Source organism: Crocodylus siamensis, chromosome 6 (genome assembly GCF_052110815.1).
Source record: "Crocodylus siamensis isolate JL-2025a chromosome 6, ASM5211081v1, whole genome shotgun sequence".
NCBI classification, from domain to species: domain Eukaryota; kingdom Metazoa; phylum Chordata; order Crocodylia; family Crocodylidae; genus Crocodylus; species Crocodylus siamensis.
The window spans coordinates 92,800,874-92,815,417 of NC_143400.1; the positions used below are offsets into that span (position 1 = coordinate 92,800,874).

Sequence of the window (14,544 nt, forward strand, 5' to 3'; positions counted from 1 at the left end):
ACCAGGTAGGTCCCGTTTCAGGAGACTCAGCCCTCTGGCCGAATCCACAGAAATCCAGCTCTCTCAGGGTCATCGACAATCACCAAGAACTCAAAGTACAATGAACTACAGCGCTCTGTTGGGAAATCCTTACCAATAGTCCCAAAGTCCGGATGTCGTAGTCTTGGGTCAGCCCTTCCCAAATCTGGGCCAAGAACTGCAAGCTACTCTCTTCCCTCCTCTGAACCAGGCTGTTTTTTCCCCTTTTAGGCTTCACCTTCCATGCATCACAGGTATAACAGGGTTGAGCCAGTTAATACCACAACAGCTCATTAACCCAGTGATGACTAGGGTGGGGTCTATATAGCTCATCATCACAGCTTCAGGGAAAATAGGCCTATATTCTACAAGGCTTGTCTCTACATCAATGGGGACAGCCCCTGGGGGAGTGGAGAGGGCCCCTGTTACAAAGCCAAGGCAATGCACAGGTGAGTCACTTAATGCTTCCTGACTAGCGACTGCCACCCTTCTCTGCAGGCTCAAAGCGCTGACCTCACCAGGCCACGGGTTCCTGCTTATTGCGACATTTTGTGCATCCCAACAGGCTACTTAACCGCGGCCGAATGCAATAAAGACACAGTTGGCTGCTCTGGACTGGCCCCTGGGAATCACTGCACATTAGGGTGGGAGATGCTCCACTCTAAGGGGTGCGAGACGCCCCAGGAGCAAGCAGTATGGTTTCCTGGAGCGTAGGCTGGTTTAGGCCACTCCACGCTGCAGCAAGAGACCAGAGGTGCTTTCCCTCGTCTTTATGGCAGTCTGTTGGGTATGTGAAGACTGCAATCGGGTCCCCTCTTAAGGACCTTTTCTGCAAGCTGGACGTGCCTAACTCCTTCAGCCTCCCTCGTACGACTTGCCTTCCAAGCGCTTGATCATCCTTGTTGCCTGCTTCCAGACACTCTCTAACTTCTCCATGCCCCTTTTACAAACGTGAAGCCAAAAACTGCATTTATTAACAACCCCGTGTAGAAGCGGGTCATTGGCTGCTTTACCCGCGGCAGGTTTGGGTGTTATGTCTCGTCTTGCATCAGGGTTGATGGTAGTCTTATGAAGATTATGGATTGTATGGGATGGTTTGGATAGGGCTAATCCTGCCTCAGGCAGGGGGCTGGACTCAAATAGATGACCACTGGAGGCCCTGCTTCTCTGTGACATGATGATACGCCATAGTCAGAGACCTCCTAAAAATCAAAGGGGAGAGGCTGGAGTCTCAGGAGGAGGGAGAGGATACGGTTACCAGAAAGCATAATGTGGGCCGCCAGCAAAAGCTCAGCGACAGGAAAGAGCCCTGCCTGCGGATTTCTAGAAAGTTTTTTCCTAGAAAAGGCCTGAGAGCCAAACTGCTTGAAGCAGTTAAAGCCTGTGCCGGGACAACGCACTAGAAGCAGCACAGCAGGGACCAGCCCTGTTTCTAGCCCCCACCAATCTGGCTACAGCCTGCACTGAGACGAGGAAAATGAGGTGTCGCATTGTCGCTGTTTCTTTAATTAATTAATGACACCTCAAAGTACCTAACACAGCAAAACCCTCTAGGGAAGCGCAGCCCTGGCAATCGCATCAGGATAAACGCTAGCAGCAAACTCCACCTTCTCCTAGTGAAGATAAGGCTCAGAGGACCTCGTCCCCCATTTAACTCCTAACCCCCTTCCTCAGCGCCCGGTGCTGGAACATCTTGCATGCAGCAGCTGGGTTCACAGCTAATATGTCATTGTGAAGCCAGCTTAGGAAAGCAGCCCACAAAATCCTAGCAGAGTCCTCAGGACATCCCTGTTAGCAGTAACCCAGCAGGAATACTGTCTGCACAATAAATCCCTCTGGAATCCAACACCAGGAGGCTGGAATAGCGTTTCCCTAGTAAACAACAGCCAAATCCTTGCCAAACACTGATTTCCACCCCACCCGCCTTCCCACACAGTCGGTCAGCATCGCCCCCAGGTTGCAGGGGCACACAGGGAAGTGCCGTCACCCATGGTCAGAGGAAATCAGTAAAATCATAAAATCTGAGTCCTCCAATGCCCAGGTCTGTGCTTTAACCTCATGTTTCCCTCCAGCCTAACCCGGTCCAGAGCGCAGCTCCCACAACCCAGTCCTGCTTAGCTGACCCTCGCAGCCCAGACTCAGACAGTGCCTGGCAGCAGCTGCTGGGCATTAGGGAGCAGGGAAATCCCAAACGGCCTGCATTAGTCACACCCTGCGCTGCCCATGTGTCACCGAGACAGCTGCCAGCAAGCAGGGAGGTTAGCCAGAAAAGCCACTCCTCTCCGCACCCCAGGAACAGGACCAGATGCCAGAAAGGAAAGGCTTTCGCAGCCCAGGCCTGCCCCCAGCTCCTGGGAGAAGCTGCTCTCTAGGGGGAAACCCAGAGTCCCTGCTCCAGGAGACATGAGAAAGCTCATCCCTTTGCACAGATGCAAGGCTTCGGTGCAGCTCGGCGTCGGAAACACCAGGGCTGACAACACGGATGCTGGGAGTGATGGCTCAGCTGCCCTTCGAAGGTACCTTCAGTCATTGGGTCACCTAAGAGGTAAAGCTCCGCCAGGCAGGCAGCGGTCAGAGAAGGGAGATCCAGCTCCACCGTGGATATAACACACCCTCCGAACGATGCACCCACTGCTTCCAAGCAGAGCTTGGGAGAGGCCTGGGGCATGTTTGCCACTCAAATAACTGATCGAAAAATCCCACCCATGCCCACTTTGAACCTCATCGCTTGCAGGGCAGAGCTCCAACTGCGCCTGCCGAGGCCAGAACAGCGCTGCTCCCGGGCCTCTGTAAGCACCGCATCTGTAACAGCACAGGGCTGGAGAGATGGAAGACAGAAACCAGACCAGAGCTTCAGAGCAGCTGCTCAGGGAAATGTTGATACTTCATCTCAGAGTCACCAAAAGTCCACGAGTCCCACGGGACATGGACAGCACGCATGGTTTTCAGCAAGCCTGGGCCCCTATATAAATAGGAGTAACAAAGACCTTTCCTGTGGATGTATTCAGAGGGCCCTGTAGATTTTTTCATGCGCCCACACCATGTTAGAGAATCCTGCACCCCCCAAATTCAGACGCAGGTGCCCCCAAAATACAGCAATTGGGGGAAGGGGGCGGGTTAGGCTTATTTTAAATATTGTCCTGGAAATCCGCCTGTCTCTGAAGTCCTCTCTCGTGTGCATGTCCTCCCAACAGACCTGAGGTGGTGGGGCTGGGATCACACGATAATGCAGCTGAGCAGGACCACACCCCCAGCACTTTGGAAAACCTCGATGCACAGAGCAAAGGTCATGAGAACGGGCTCCAAATAACAGAACGCAGGCCGGGCCGAGGAGAACATCAACAGGAAGCGCCCAACAAACAGGGCTGGGTCGTCACCGCGTGGCATCAGCCGCCCTGCAGCCCAAACCTGCATCCAGAGAGCACCCGGGCAGTCTGCTACCCCGCGACCTTCTGCAGCGTTCGGCAAACCAAAAGCAGCCTAGACGGGCTGAGCCGCAACGGCCGCTAGGCTGGTAAAAGCCAACGTCCTGGACCAGGGCGCTGGTCTGTTCTCATGGACCTTGACACAGGATGCAACCAAGGTTAAACCAAGGGCAAGGGAGACAGGATAAAACCAATTCTCACCCTTTCAGAGGTATCCCCAGCACAGGCTCAGGCAGCCCGTCAGTTCCAGCACGGGTCCGACAAATCTTCCCCAGCCGCCGCATGGGAGGCTTCCAGCTACCGTCTGTCATGGTGGCCTTGAAGAACCCAAGGGGATCTCCCCAGGTCCTCTACATCGCTTCACATGCGGCCTGGATGACCTCTGTGGGGAGGATAGAAGTCAAGCTGGTCGGCGATGCGAAAGAGCCGTGGGACCCAGCAGGTCTGCCCATCCAGAGGCTCCTCTTCACACTGCCCTGCTTTCCTGGCTGAGGAACACCACAGCAAGCTCTGGTGCACAACCCGGCTCTGGGTTGTAGCACTGCAGATCCAACAGACCGGCTCCTATCAGCCTCCTGGGGCTGCCGACTTGTTTCTTGCTGCTAATACAGTGGTCTTTGTCCTAGTCCTAGGCCTCCGCTGCTTAGGAACAGCCCTCTCCTGGCTCCAAAATTAGCATCGCAGTCCTGATGAGTGTCCGACCTCTGGGGAACTGGACTCAGATCCATAAGGGAGGCAAATCGCAGAGCTGTCCAGGAAGATAACCAGGTGGGGAATCCAACGGCACGCACGTCCAGTGCACAGGAGCAATGTTTGAGTAGACTGAGTGACTGACCCTGGGCCACGAGCACAAGAGACGGGGTCTGGCTTGTTCTGCACCATGAGCTCCAAGCCCCCCACCTGTTTTCTGCCTCTGAGCTTCTCAATAAACCCCCTTCTTCCTGCCCCTTGCTGCCTCCAACAAAAGGGGAGCTAGCCTCAACTCACAAAGGGCGACCTGGAAACCCCATGAAAACGCACCCTGCTGCCAGAAGCGGAGTGGAGCTGAGCTGCATTCAGAAAGGCAACGTAACAATTCATTTTAAATGGAGACTGAGTAGCAGCACTGTATTGTCGCCAGCAGCTTAAGAACTGGGCAAACGAAAGAAAAGGGCACCAGAAAGCCAACAGGATCGTTCTCCAAGCAAGCACCGGGGGAGCACACTTACTGCCCCGACCAAGGCCAGACACACACACCCCAGAGCCCTGGCAAGATACTCCATGCATGAAGCCTCTTTCCTTCACTCCAAGCCCCAGACTCGCTGCCACTAGCTACCATCTAAAGGCTCGAAACCACACCTTTCTGCAAACACAGCCCAGGGACTGACACCAACTGAAGGCTGGCCACAGAAAACTGCCTTTCCGGCAGAGTGTTTCCATGCAGGAACCTTGCGATAGACAGTGCAGAGCAAGTAGTGAAGAACACAAGTGTGTAGGGTCATGGGCACACAAGGGTTAAATCCAGCTGGCCCATGTTTGAAGTCGTGCTAGTCGTGACCCAGTGCAGGCAATGACCAACATGCCGCTGGCAGTCTGTGAGTGGGGTTAATCAGGTTTGGAAGTGGGCACATAATGCCAGAACAAACCATCTCAGAGTCCGACTGAGCTGCAGCAGGAGGTGGCTGGCTACAGCGATCCCATTTCTTTCTGCAGGGGAAGGAGAGCAGAAACCTTTCAAATACACTCGTAAAACCAAACCGTGTTGAAACAACCATGTTCGGATTGAGGGAGGTCAGGCTTTTGAGCACCCTCTGACCCGAGAGGCATAAAGAAACCTCTTCAACAAGCGCTTTGCCAACATCAACACATCTGCACAAAACTATTCAGCTTTGACAGAGCAGCAGTTTTAAAGGAGGATGCCCCGGTGAAAACATAGCTGACCACCTCTAGCTGCAAAAAAGAGTTTGGTGTTGTCGTTCATTGTCTGGACAGGGCAGACAGGGCCTCGAGGGGACTTGGCTAGCCTGGGTTTCAGACCACCACCCTTGGGCAAAGAAGCCAGGCTCCGAGTGCCAGTGAACGTGGCTGTTGCTAGCCTGGTTCCAACCACAACAGACAAAGAAGGACACCTACAGAGCCTGCGACAGCCGTGAGCAGTGCCAGGGCCTGGCCACGTGAGGCACAGACAATGGGAGTGAGGGAGGGAGTGATTATCTGCAGCTAACTTTCCCCCATGTGCTCCTCAGCCCTGGCACTCTCGCTCCCAACACTTGGAACGAGCTTCTGCAGCAGCTGCGGATCCGTTCCGGATTCATGTGAACCTCCCCCCGCAGCAGGGGATATCGTGGAAACCCGTCTTCGGAGGAGCAGGCAGAAGCCGGCCAGCCCTGGCAACCTCTGGGACAAGAAACACAGCCGGCATTCAGGTGTCCGAGTAAGGCTTCAGCTTCAACTCAAGCCACGACATCCCCTTGGAACAGCAAAGGGGCTGCTGTGTCCGCCACACTAAGCAATGGAGCCGGTGATACGTGAGCTTCTGGGACCCTGCCTACCGCTGACTGCCGTCCTCCCCGAGCCTCACAGGCGCTCTGGCCAGGTACGGGGGAGGCAAATCAACCTGCAGATCATTAGCCAGCCACACCGATTCTGCCCAAGTCCCTTCTGCGAAGGATTTCAAGGGCCAGTCAATGCAACAGAGCTGCACCAAGCAACCGACACTGGAGACCTCTACAGTTTGGCTCATCCTGCCCGCCACGTCTTCTGTGCTCCTTTGTTTTTTAGCAGGAGTGCGCAGGACACTCCAAGAACAAGCCCCGCTTTGCCCCAGCAGGGAATTCACCTGCACAGGAAAGCTGCAGCAACAGAGCTGTGCTCACTCCACTGAAAGGGAAGCCCCAGCTTTCCGGTGGGAGAGATTAATGGGCACCAAGCAGCCCCAGGGAGAGGACAGACAAGGACCTGGCCATCACTGGCTGCAGAAGGACGGGAGACGAAGGCGAGCTCTGCACCAGGGCAGGCAGTGACTTAACCAGACCCGCTGCAAGGAAAATAAGAATGCATACAAGTCCAGGGAGGTGTCCAAAGTCGGCGAGCGTCCTTCCGACAGATTCCCTACCCGCTCTTTCTCTACAAGGAGTCCGCTCGGTGACAGCAGCATCCAAAGCCAGGAGCACGGCGCAGCCAAGGGCTTTCTGCAGAGAGGGAAGTTCTCGCTCAGGCTACAAAGAGCAGACACCCTGAGAGCCAGAGGGAAGCCGGGGGCATGGTGCCAGCTGGTCACTACAGGTTTCCCTCGCTTTATGCTGTACATGCGTTCCTGCACAACTCAAATTGGCATAAAGGGAACCCACTTTACAATGTAACACGTAGGGATGCGTTCCAAGACCTCAATTGTGCTGACCCCCTCGATTGTACTGACGTGGCATCGCACCGCTCCTGGGGCAGCTGCAGCTCCAGAAGCACGGGCATCAGCTGCCCCGAGCGGTGGCCGCGGGCACTGCTGCTGGGCGGCTTCGTGGCTTATGCTGACAGGGCCGGACCGAGCCAGTGCTGCAGCCTGGCCTGGGCACCACCACCCGGCTCAGCCCCAGAAAATAACTTTTTCTTCCTCCGCCTTGCACAAAGCAGCTGGCAGCGGGTTTCCAATTGCATAAGAGTGAATTTACCTCGCCTATAACCAATTGTTGGTATAAAAAGGGTCATTGCATAAGAGCGAATCTGCATATACATCAAGCAAGGGAAGCCTGTACGACCCGGGGACTGGCACAGCATATCAAGTTGAGGATCAGTTCCCCGTTTCTACACACTGTCAACCAGGAGGACAGAGGGTCTTGGCAGAAGGATCTTACAATGAAAATCAATCAGTCAGCCTCTCAGCAGACATCAACACATCTCCCCATGCACATGTGCAAGAGATGAGGTCGCCACATACCACCACCGTCTGACCCGCACGCTGGGAATTCCTGCAGGGCCTGCTTTGTTCTGCCTCCAGAAAACGCTCCTCATCTCAGCCTTGAACCCAGCTCTGGAGAGCTGGGCAAGAACTAATCCGGGCCTACTTCATTATCAAGCGCGTGATTAGGCAGACATCGGTTTTCACTCACCAGCTGAGACCCCAGAATCGTTCACAAGTTAAAATAGGAAACAACTCTGCAAGAGAAGAATCAGCAGGAGCAGCAGCCACAGCCCACCCCCCTGCATGCCAGCCCGACTTGCTTAAATGATACAGCGTTGGAGGGTTTGCCCATCTACAAGAGAAGGGGAGATCGGGGGAGCCCAGGGCTTAAGAGACAGCTGAGAAAGAAGAAACAGAAGCAAACAAAATAATCAGAATGGTCCCTCCATGCCAGGCTTCTCCCAGTACACGGGGACTTGGGAGGGAAAAAAAAGGAACAGAAGAGGAGGGACGTTAAAACTTTTGGGCAGACCTAGAGCAGTGATTCTCAACCAGGGTGCTGTGCCAGCTTGAGGTGCCATGAGATCCTTTCATGGTACTGGTGGGGTGCCACACCATCCTAGCACCGTTGGTGTATAAACACCTATCCGCGATTCACATGAAAGCCTTCCGGGACCGAATAAAAATCCACACCATCGAAAGCAGTCTGAACTTTTGCAGTCTTTCTTGATTCTGTGACAGAAGAATCACTCCACTATTTTACTGTGGTCACAAAATGAATGGAAGGGAAAAGCTGATGTCTTCTGACGGCTGCCTTGAGCCCAAAGTTGAGAGCCACCGGCTGCGAGAGAAAACTTGGGCCAATTGCTAAGGGCTTGTCTACATGCAGAAGTCGCCTTTGAGTTTGTCAACCCAATTGCAGCTCAACCAGAACCAGCCCGTGCAGACACCCATCTAATGGCCTAAGACGGGTTATATTGCTTAGGTTACAACCAGCCAAACCAATAAAAATAGGCTGTTATGTAGACTTAGGAGTGTCCACACACACAGCTGTGGACCAGATATGCATCAGTTTACCTCACCTGATTTCAAACCACCCCTTGAGTTAAATCGGTGTAACCACGTGGGTAGAGAAGTTTTCATGGAGAAGGACCTGAGGCTCATAGTGCCCAATGCAGGACCCCTTTTCCCACACTGACTCACGGCGGGGGAGAATTTTCATCCATTACCGAGACCTGTGGCCTGGCTGAAAGGTTTTGCAGGCTAACAAGAGTACCGGGAGGTCAGGTCTTTGTCACGCACATGCACAAGCACCCTGAGCAGTTGAGGTGTTAGGTATTTAAAAAAACTCAAGTCAGAGCTCCTTCAAGATAACCGCAATGCAAATGCACACCCAGAGCCTTGGCCCCAAGACACTCAGCATCTAAGAGTGATTCTCCCTTGGGTGCTTTTCAAGGATGCTGCAGGGTCCCATACCACGTTAGCACGGTTAGGTTTATAAACATGATTCACAAGATAAACCCAGAGATTTTAAATAGAAACCTGCAGCTGTGGGCTGTCTCAGTTCTTTGCAACAGAAAAACTGCTTTATTATTTTTCTTTAGGCAAAAAGAAAAGATGGAAAACGAAGAGCTGGCATTTTCCAGGGGGTGCCTCGAGTCTGCAAAAGTTGAAAACCACTGGTCTAGGGACTTCAAGAACTTATTTTCTCCCATCTGTTCCCTGAAGTCCCACTTTACAGATGAGGAATTGAGAAATTAAGTGGTCAAGACGCGGAGTCACCTGGGAGAGGTATAGCAGAGCTGGGAACAGGACCCAGGCCGCACGAGGCCCAGCCTAGCACTTTCACGGCAAGACCATCCTTCCCCTGACCGGCAGGAGCGCCAGGGACACCCGAGAGCAGTGTCATTCAACTCCCGAAGACGCTGGAGTCCAGGGGCAGTGGACAAAGGTCTGCAAACCACAGCGCTGGACTCGCACCCCCTCCACCACTACTTGCTGCTGTTGCCCCACAGTTCGGTAACAGGCTCCAATGTCCAGATAGGGAACCATCATGTTTACTCCACGCTGATGAGCTCAAGAAACACACTGTCTCCTCTCTACGTAAACCTCCCCTCCCCACAATTTATCAGGCGATTCTTTTCTTGGGTTCCTTTTTTACAAAAAACACCACTCAGGTCCATGGGCCAAGGCCGGGCACCTTTCCCTTGGACTACCATTAGCTTCCTGTGCAGCCTCACACCCCACACCCAACAAAGCCTTGGTGCATATTTCTAAGGAAACGTAAAGCCCGAAGCAGCATTGCTGTGACCCCGAGTCTTGCAGCCAACAAATACAGACGAGAGAAACAGCAAGGAAAGCCCACGCACTGCGATGGCCGCGCTGCCTCTTTGGACATGGGAGGAGCTGACGGGAGCTCCCGAGGGAACACCAGACCAGTTGTCCAGCCTGGAGAAAAGTGAGAAAGGCAAGATAATTAATCAGACCCAGGCCAAGGACTGGGGAAGAAAGGCCAGGGCTCTATTATAGCAGATAAAACCTGCCTCTGGGAGAAGGTAAAACGCCTTCATTCCCAAACGATGGATCTGCAGAGAACTCAGCCTCGTGCCACACAAGATTTGGGGGACCTTTGCTCTCAAAAGCCAAAGTTTCTACTTTGTCTCCAGGCAGCTGCCATGGGACCTCCAGGCGGACAAAACATTGCAGCTGCTCAAAGGGTGCTTGACGCTAACACCTTCCGAGATGTTTTCCCGGGTGCTGCCTCCATGCGGGTGCTGGGGAAGGGGGCACTTTAGGGAAAGCAGCAGGCTGCCCGGCAAGAACCGAGGTGCAACAACTGCACGCAGATACACCGTGACTCACGCAGAGGTCACCGCAAAACGCTACGACCCCACCTCCCCATCTATCTCGCGGTCTAGGTTGGAGAAGGAAGACCCGTTCAGTTCTAGCTCTCCGTAGTCCAACGCAAGGCCGGTCCCCCAATGGTTCGTGGTTTTGCTTTCCACCACTAGTCACCAAACCTCCTCAAGCAATAGGGTTCCCACCCCCTCCCTGGAAACGATCCCACAGGTACACGGGCCTGTCCCGCTTGTTCCCCTGTCACTTCTTTGAACGAGGAGGTTTTCTTCCGTTCTGGGTAGCTTGTTTCCAAAATGCACCCCTCCAGGTGGGGCTTCCCCAGGGCCAGGGGCAGAGGGACCTTCCCCTCCCAGCTCCAGACCACCCTGGCTTTCCTCCACGCCTGCGATACCTGGACAAAACCACACTGCCTGCTTTATTCCACCCCAGGTCACGCTGCAGACTTCATCTGCTGCGCTGCTCACTGCTTTGGTGCCTCTCATCCAAGCCTGCTCCTTGACTCTCTCCCTCTCTGGGAGGACCAGGGGTTCAGGTTATTTTCCCCAGATGCATTAGCTGCATTTGCCCACGCCGGATCCAATTTCATTGTTTTCCGCCCGTTCCTAATCGGGCCGAGTCCCCGTCTCATTTCTCTGGTTTCTGCAGCTTTTTCCAATTCTGCTTCACCTGCAAATATCATTCATCTGCCGTATGCCTCCTCTTCGAGACCATTCCTGAAGCTATTATTTTTTTAACTGAATTTGTATCCCAGGCCAAATTGGCCCAAGCCGACTCCAAGTGCAAGAGGCCAGAACCAGACGTGGGCCTCCCCCCGCACCTGGGGCTTCACGTTCCCAAATCCTCTGGCGGGGGTCCTCGCGCAGGCCCGAGCCCGAGCCGGAGCCGGAGCCGGAGCCCCGGGTTTTGCTGGCCCGCAGCCGCGCGGCCCCGGGGACGAGACTCCCGTGTCTGGCGGGCACCGAGCCACGGCGCGGGTCAGGAAAGCTGCGGTGTTTCCCTGCCGGGTCACGACGCCACGACGCGTCCCGCGCTGGTGAAGGAGAGCAGGGCTCCCGCCGCCGCCCCTCCCCGCGCCTCGCGGCGGTGCCGGCGCTTTTCGGCCCGCCCGGCTTCACGGCGAGAACAGCGGCGTCAAGGCGCGGCCGCAGGCCGAGGGGCGAGCGCCGCACCGGCGAGGCGGGCCGAGGGGGCCGGCCCCGGGCCAGTCCGCCACGGGCTAGGGCTAGGGCTAGGGCTAGGGCCGCCCCCCCGCGAGCCACGGCGACGCAGCGCCCGGCCCCGGCCCCGCGGGGACAGGCCGCAGCCCCGGCCCCGGGCTTTGTTCGCGGGGCGCTCGGGCTCACCCGAAATCGTCGTCCATGGACTTGAAGTAGAACTTGTAGTTGGGCCGGTTCAGCAGCCCCTTGAAGTCGCCCAGGGTGACGCGCTCGGCCGGGATCGGCAGCTTCACCAGGTAGGGCGTCTCCTGCTCGTCCAGGTGGTAGATGATCTTGGTCTCGGCCGCCGCCATGGCGCCCCCGGCCCGGTCCGGTCCGGCCCGGCCCGGCCCCCTCCCGGGCCCGGCCCCGGCTCCGGCTCCCGGCGCCGCGCAAGCTCCGGCTCCGGCTCCGCCCTCCCCGCCGCCTCCTCCTCCGCGGGGCGGGACCAGCACGAGCGACCGCGCCGGGCCGGCCACCCCCCCCTCAGCGCCCGCCCGCCCGCCGCCCGCGGGGCCTGCAGCGCCGCCTCCAGCCCCGCGCCGGACTCGCTTTGTTCCCCGCCCCGCCCCGCCCCGCCCGGGGCCCGCTGCCACCGCCACCGCCACGCGGCGACAAGGGCCTCCACCATCCTCCGCCGCCGGCCAGACGCGACACGAGGCGACGATCCGCCACCTCCTGCGCAACACGAAGGTCACCCGCCACCAGCACGGCGCCACGATCCGCCACGCGGCACCAGGGTCCCCCACCGCCGACATGACGCAACGCAAACGTCCCCCACCGACCGGCATGACACCGCTGACAAGTTCCCCCACCGCTACACACCACGATCCTGCACTGCCAACACAACGCCAAGACCCCCGCTGCCGACACGAAGAGCGCGGCCTGCAGCATCCTCGCCGAAGCCAGCGTTGCCGGCCTGCAACCCGTGACCCTCGAGCTGGACACGGTCTGCGAATGCCCACCGACTCCCACCACGAGTGCCAACAGCCCGAGATGTCAAGGCGGCCGGAGGAAACGCTACAAGGACGCACCGAATGGCATTGCACTCTCAACTGAGCGGCTGCCCATGTCGAGGTAAAGCGTCTTGCCTTTGAAGCAGAGAAAAAAGCAGAAGGGAAAGGAGAGAAATTGTGGCCTACAGCCTACCCGCTCGGACAGAAAAGCCGGGCAGTCCTGCGGACAGGTCTGCCACTCAACAGCTGAACTCTTGAGTCGCCCGTCAACCAGCCACAGCAGTGACCATGCTTGAATCAAGGAGACATTTTCTTCCCATGGCTGGTCTTCCCTGCCCCGGCTCTTCCGTGTCCACAGCACAGTCAGGGAGACGTCACTGCCCCGTTGGAAGCCTTTATCGCTAGCTAAAGAGAGCAAGTCTTTCACTGTGCCAGGCTTGCACGGTGCCTTCCAGCAGGGCCTGCTGGAAGTTGGGTGCAAGGCAGGCAACGTGACAGCCGCAGGCTCTCGACTTGCCTGGGTCCCTCCAATGCAGAAACGTGCAGTTCCTTGGAGAGCTCAAAACAACAGTGGTCTCCCTGTGCCTGAAGAAGGTACCCAAAAGCTTGCAAAGAACAGGCAGAAGGAGATTCCTGGTCTGAGATGTCCAAGGAGTGAAAGGAGCTAAAAAAACGTGACAGGATGTCAGTACGGGATTGTAATTCCCACCTATTTGCAATCTTTTACTGACATCCTGGCACACTTTCAGCTCCTTGGACATCTCAGACCAGCAGAGCCCCCCTGTGCCTGAAGAACAGTGTTTGTGCCTTGAAAATTTGCAAAGAACTTCTTTCCAACAAAAGATCTCACATCCACCCAACAAACTTTGCCTGCCTGTGTCCTTAGACCAACACGGCTACAACTGAAAACCCTGAAACTTGCATCCTTGACCAAGACACAACGGCAGCGGCTTTTGAGTGCTTAAATACACTGAGCCAATGCACAGAGAGACTCAGCTGCCTGCAAAAGTCTTGCAAAGTCACTGAGATAGGAGCCAAAGAAACTGGCAGGAGAGGATTAGGTGAAGCAGCCCCATGCCACCGACCGGACAGTGGTTCTCACTCTTTTTAGACCCCTGACACCCCTCAGAAAATGCCAGTTTTTAGTTTTCACTTTTTTTTTTTTTTTTGACTGTGGGAAAACAAAAGCGCAGTTTTTCTGTTGCTAAGAACTCAGCACAGGCACAAGAGGCCAGCGTGGTGTCAACACTGTGAATTCCTATGTGAAATCTCTGCGTTCATCCTGTGAAGGCAGGGCAGGGATGCACCTTACGGACTAAACCGGAGATGCATAAGCTTGTGCGAGTCTGAGCTCAGACTCACGAACGCTTATGCATCTCCAGTGTAGTTAGCCTATGAAGTGCATCTGTATCCTGCCTTTTGCCTGACTTCAGACGACGACAGTTCGCTACCTCTATTTTGTGTGTCGTCTGCACACCTAACACTAACATCGCGTGGCACGCTGCCTTCCAAGGATCTCAAGGTACCCCGGTGCTGCAACACCCTGCTGCAGAATCGCTGCTGTAGCTTTGTACCTGCATTAAGAAACATCGCAGCACCACCGCTTCTGCCGTTACACTCAGCTATAGGCTGGGTTCAGGCATTTCAGATCATTTGAGCCCATCTGACTTCCTGCCCCTTGGGCAGGGGGGCTGGACCCCACGATCTCGCAAGGTTCCTTCCAGCCCCGATGCTACGAAATCTATGAAATGTTTAGCACAGCACAAAACCCTCAGCCCAGCCCCAGATGCGGTGAGGTGAATAGGCTTAGGCTCCAGCACTTAATTCTTTAAACAAAGCAGAGATGTCTCTCTAAAAGATACATTCTCATTCAAGCAGAAATCATGGCCTGATGCAGGACCCAGCAGGTGAGTTCTGATCTGGTGTGAGACTAGATGATTGCACTGGCCTTTTTTTTTTTAAGGCCAAAAATCTCAGGGCTCTACCACTCACATTGCTCTTAAAAAAAAAAACAAAACCCAGCATGTTTCACTGCATAGTCAAAGCTTCTTCCTCGAAAGCAGTTTGCATCCATCCAACTCACTTCCAAATAAGCCATACAAATCATTGGGCCCATCCCGCTCTTTGATGCCATCATCAACTCTCCATACACACAGAGATAGGTATCTATAGATGCACACGTGTCTATATATGTCTAGACACACGCGCACACACGT

The 14,544-nt window shown here is 55.3% G+C and overlaps 1 protein-coding gene across 3 annotated transcripts in view; it reads right to left on the reverse strand.

The window, feature by feature from the left end:
- DVL3 (dishevelled segment polarity protein 3) overlaps positions 1–11,802 on the reverse strand; it is a 42,804-nt gene extending 31,002 nt beyond the window's left edge. For all 3 annotated transcript variants that reach the window (XM_090051155.1, XM_090051154.1, XM_090051156.1), the window contains exon 1: positions 11,520–11,802. In XM_090051155.1, the coding sequence (XP_089907281.1) occupies positions 11,520–11,686 (167 nt within the window). In that variant the 5' untranslated portion in view covers positions 11,687–11,802. The remainder of the gene's footprint in view (positions 1–11,519) is intronic.
- Between the last annotated feature and the right edge of the window lie 2,742 nt (positions 11,803–14,544).